This window comes from Nicotiana tomentosiformis, chromosome 1 (assembly GCF_000390325.3).
Source record: "Nicotiana tomentosiformis chromosome 1, ASM39032v3, whole genome shotgun sequence".
Taxonomy (NCBI): domain Eukaryota; kingdom Viridiplantae; phylum Streptophyta; class Magnoliopsida; order Solanales; family Solanaceae; genus Nicotiana; species Nicotiana tomentosiformis.
In genome coordinates this window covers 27213487-27217581 of record NC_090812.1, presented here as the reverse complement: position 1 = coordinate 27217581, position 4095 = coordinate 27213487, and the positions used below count along the sequence as shown (strand labels likewise).

General features: G+C 34.3%; 1 protein-coding gene across 1 annotated transcript; it reads left to right on the top strand.

Annotated features, from left to right (window-relative positions):
- Positions 1-316: 316 nt before the first annotated feature.
- On the top strand, positions 317-1137 carry LOC104089434 (uncharacterized). Its single transcript, XM_009594330.4, has one exon. It carries the CDS (start codon positions 380-382, stop codon positions 899-901), a length of 522 nt encoding a protein of 173 aa, XP_009592625.1. The 5' UTR covers positions 317-379; the 3' UTR covers positions 902-1137.
- The last annotated feature ends 2958 nt before the right edge of the window (positions 1138-4095 follow it).

Below are 4095 nucleotides of genomic sequence, written 5' to 3'. Positions count from 1 at the left end.
AAGTCCTCTTTTTTTTTCCAAGCTAAAAAGTCCCAAATGATCATGATTTGGCCTAAAAAAAGGTGTTAAGTTGTATTTGGGATTTGAAGTTTTAATTTTCAAAATTTCCTCGATTAATTCTATAAACAAAAAAAATTGACAAAAGAAACCCCCAAAACTTATGGCGAAACGCCTGCTTAGACATGGATGACCCCTTAAACTTAGCACCATTTTTGTTTGACCTTGGTTTATCCATAAGGGCATTTGAGAAATATGAGCAAACGACAAGGGTAAATGATTATACTCCCATCTATATATTAGGACCTCTCTTTTCATCCCATCTCATTCCACACCATCTCTCTTATAACAAACTGTAAGCCAAAACCCAAAGTTTGCAAAAATGTCTCTAGTCACAGATGAGATCAGGGCCAGTGCCTCAGAATTTTACACTGGAAATGACATCTGCCAAGAGAAATCCAAGTTCTTGCTAACAGAAGTAGGTTTACCAAATGGCCTACTTCCCATGCAAGACATGTTAGAATGTGGCTATGTGAAGGATACAGGATTTGTTTGGCTCAAATCCAAGAAAAAAACTGAGCATAAGTTTGAGAAAATTGGAAGGCAGGTTCAATATGGAACTGAAGTGACAGCCATTGTTGAACAAAACAAGATCAAGAAACTTACTGGGGTTAAAGCTAAGGAGCTCCTTATGTGGTTAACACTTACTGAAATCTGTGTGGATGATCCACCAACTGGGAAAATCCATTTCAAGACTACAACTGGACTTTCTAGGACTTTTCCTGTGTCAGCTTTTGAGGTTGATGTGCCCAAGAAAGAAGAAGTCAAAGAAGTGAATGAAGTTGTGAACAAGGAGAACAAAGAAGTGAGTGTTGCTGCTGCAGTGGAAGTGAAAGAGGTGTAAGGAAAAATATTGTTTGCTTGCATCCCTAATTAATCTAATTATCTTTGCTTATTGAGAAAGAAAGAAAGAAGTTTCATTTTATGATGAGGGAAAGTTTTATTTTGCTCAAAAAGTTATTGTACTACTTAAGTTGAGGATGATGATTATCCATCTTGATGTACTCAAGTGGTTAATTATAGTTAATTATATCCTCTCCTCGTTCAATTTAGTGACAATAAACTTAAATCTTGAGTTAATTTTCTTCAGTCTTGACCGTATATTCTTGAGAAGATCATGACATCTCATTCGAGAATCTGTGGAACTATGCTTATTTTTTCACTAATCGAAGCATTTCATTGAATAATATGCCTTTCCTCGTCTCTACCTGTCTTACATGGATGAGCCATAAGACTTTTCTATAGAAATGACGCCTGGTAGCCTAGGGGTGTTCAAAATCGAACCGAAACCGAAAATCGAATCGAAATCGAAGCTTAATGGCTTATTGGTATCGGGTTAACGGTTTAACGGACGGGGAACGGATTAAATTTTTTTTATTAACGGCTTATCGGTTTCGGGGCGGATTATTCAATTTTTTTAACGGATAATCCGTTAACCCGTTAAGAATATATATATATATATATATATATATATATATACCACTTCTTCCAGCTATTAGCTTAGCTTATTCTCCCACCCTACAACAAGATTGTTTAAGCTGCTATCTATGGTTCAGCTTTTATTTTTTTAAACTAATGCATGTTGTCTATGTTTAATAGAAGAACAGTAGTGTTGTGCCACAATTTTTATCCCACAATATTGACGATAGTACTGTCTTGAATTATGTTCTGAGGAAAGAGCGCATTTGTGTTTCCTGTAAATTATTTACTGCTTATAATTCATCCCTATTTCTATACATAACTGCCTTTTGCTAGGTGTTGTTTGTATGGTTAATGATATAGCGTGAAATGCCTGGTTAAGAGTTTAAGTTAGAAATTTGAAGCTGTTGTTTGAACTTTGAAGCTGCAGAAATTCAAGCATTGTTAGGCGTTAGTTGCAGGCCAAACATTTCTGTGTAGACTGCTCACTTATGGATTAATCATTTTGAAATATGTATTCTGGACTCACTTTGAATATAGACTGGAATTTCCTATTCTGAATTAATATGCTAGGCGTTAACAGACATATGTATGTCTGGACTCATGTAATGTAGTCTGCTTTGGGATTTAATGGTAGGCGTTAACAGACATGTATGTCTGGACTCATATGTAGTCTGCTTTGGGATGTAATGTAGCCTACAATGTGTTCTGCTTTTTTCACTCTACAACACATGACACACTACATCATTCTTATGTAGGCGTTAACAGACATGTATGTCTGGACTCAATGTGTAATTTATTATTCTGAATTTGTATGCTAGGCGGTCATCAAATAATTAATGCACGCAATATAGATTGCATTAGGCCGATAAACCGCCCGATAAGAGCTAAACCGATACCAATCCGCTCGATATCTTATTGGGTGGCTAGCGGATTAATACATTTAAAAGCCGATAACCGTTAAGAGTAGTTAACCGCCCAATCCGCCCGATAAGCAGCCCTATGGTAGCCACTTTAAAAGGCTACTATTTAAAAATTTAAAAATTAGTCAGTGCATTCAGAATTTTAGTTTTTCAGTTCAATTTTTGGGGACAGTCATGAAATTGAGATTTTTAATTTAAAATTTCAGGACAAAATAAGTATTGGTTAATTTCTATAGCATCCTGAGAATGGCTATCTGTGTACTTGCCGGCCCTTTTCTTGCTTGAACCCCAACTTGTGACAGACATAAGCAATGACATTATATTTTAAACCACATGTTATATGCAATGTATTTCTAACTTATCGGCTTGCTGGAAAAATTTATATAATTTGAGATGAGGCAATAATTATAAATGAAAAAAAAATCACTATGAAAATGAAAAGATATCTCAGAATTTTCCTTCATTTTAAAATTTGTATTGGGCAATCAGATTCAGCTGGTATTCAATTATTCAACCCTTCAAATTAAATGATTATAGAAAATTCTCTTTTTGCTTAGATAGAAATTAAAGACTAATATAGTAGAAGTTAATAATGATAAGCTAGCATGGGTTTCTATAAATGTCATCTAATCTTACTTGTCTTGGTCTTTCCTGCCTTTCAACTTCATATAATGGCCATGAAAAGTCTTAATTCTCACGTTAGACAGGCATTCTTAGAGAGTCGACTGTGTCAAGAACACAATTTATTTATGCTGGTAGCCTGGTAGCTGAAAAAGTTGAGTTGGGCAAGAAATTTAAAAGAGTAAGAAGATATAGTTGCAATCGTATTTTTTTTAAAAAGAAGAAGAAGAAAGATGGATACGTGTAACCACAATAGAATAAAGTTGCTTACCTAACAATTGTACGTAACTCAAAAAGACGTGCAAATCAGTCTTCTTGTTGAAATATACCAAAAACGTACCTTTCTTGATATATACTATATCAATGCGCTACGTTTTAGCTGTCCAAAATTTAATCAACTTCCTGAATAAGAATTATCGTACAAATAATCTATCTATATCTATAGGTCAAATACCAATACGCCCTTTATACTTGGATTCAGTTTTTATTTTGACATTTTAACTCAGACTATTACCTATTAAACACTTAAACCTTATCTTACTTATACCTATGAAACACATTTTTTATAACCTTAAACAGATTTCAACGCGTAAAGCTACTTGCCATTAACCTAACAAATGACACTAATAAAAAAAAGACAAGTCAGCAGAGAAAAAGAAAAGTAAAAAATCTAGAAAGAAAAAATGAGAAAGAGAAATGGGTTTCATTCCATCTGTTTAAACGCGAGTATTGGAGAGAGTCTTCTATAGAATCTGATCTCTTTCAAGCTCTACAGCATATTGACGATGTATGAGGTTGGTTCCATTGACTAAAAAACAAATATTTGAAGACAAAAAATAATTTGAAGTTCTTGGAAAATTTGCAGAGCTTCATGGTCGGAAAATTTTCTATCGCCCTCTTCTTCGTCAAGCTCATACTTCACCAATTTTTTTTGATCTAATTTCTGATCAATTTTAATTATCTCATCAATTCAACCTCCTAAGTCAACGTGTTCTCTGTCTCTGGATTTTTAAATCTCATTTTCTCTTTATTTCATATAAGGAGGGAAGGGAAAGGATCGAGAGAGGTGTGGCAG

Excerpts from the sequence above, each read along its gene's own strand:
- LOC104089434 (XM_009594330.4), top strand. The coding sequence starts at position 380 with ATGTCTCTAGTCACAGATGAGATCAGGGCCAGTGCCTCAGAATTTTAC.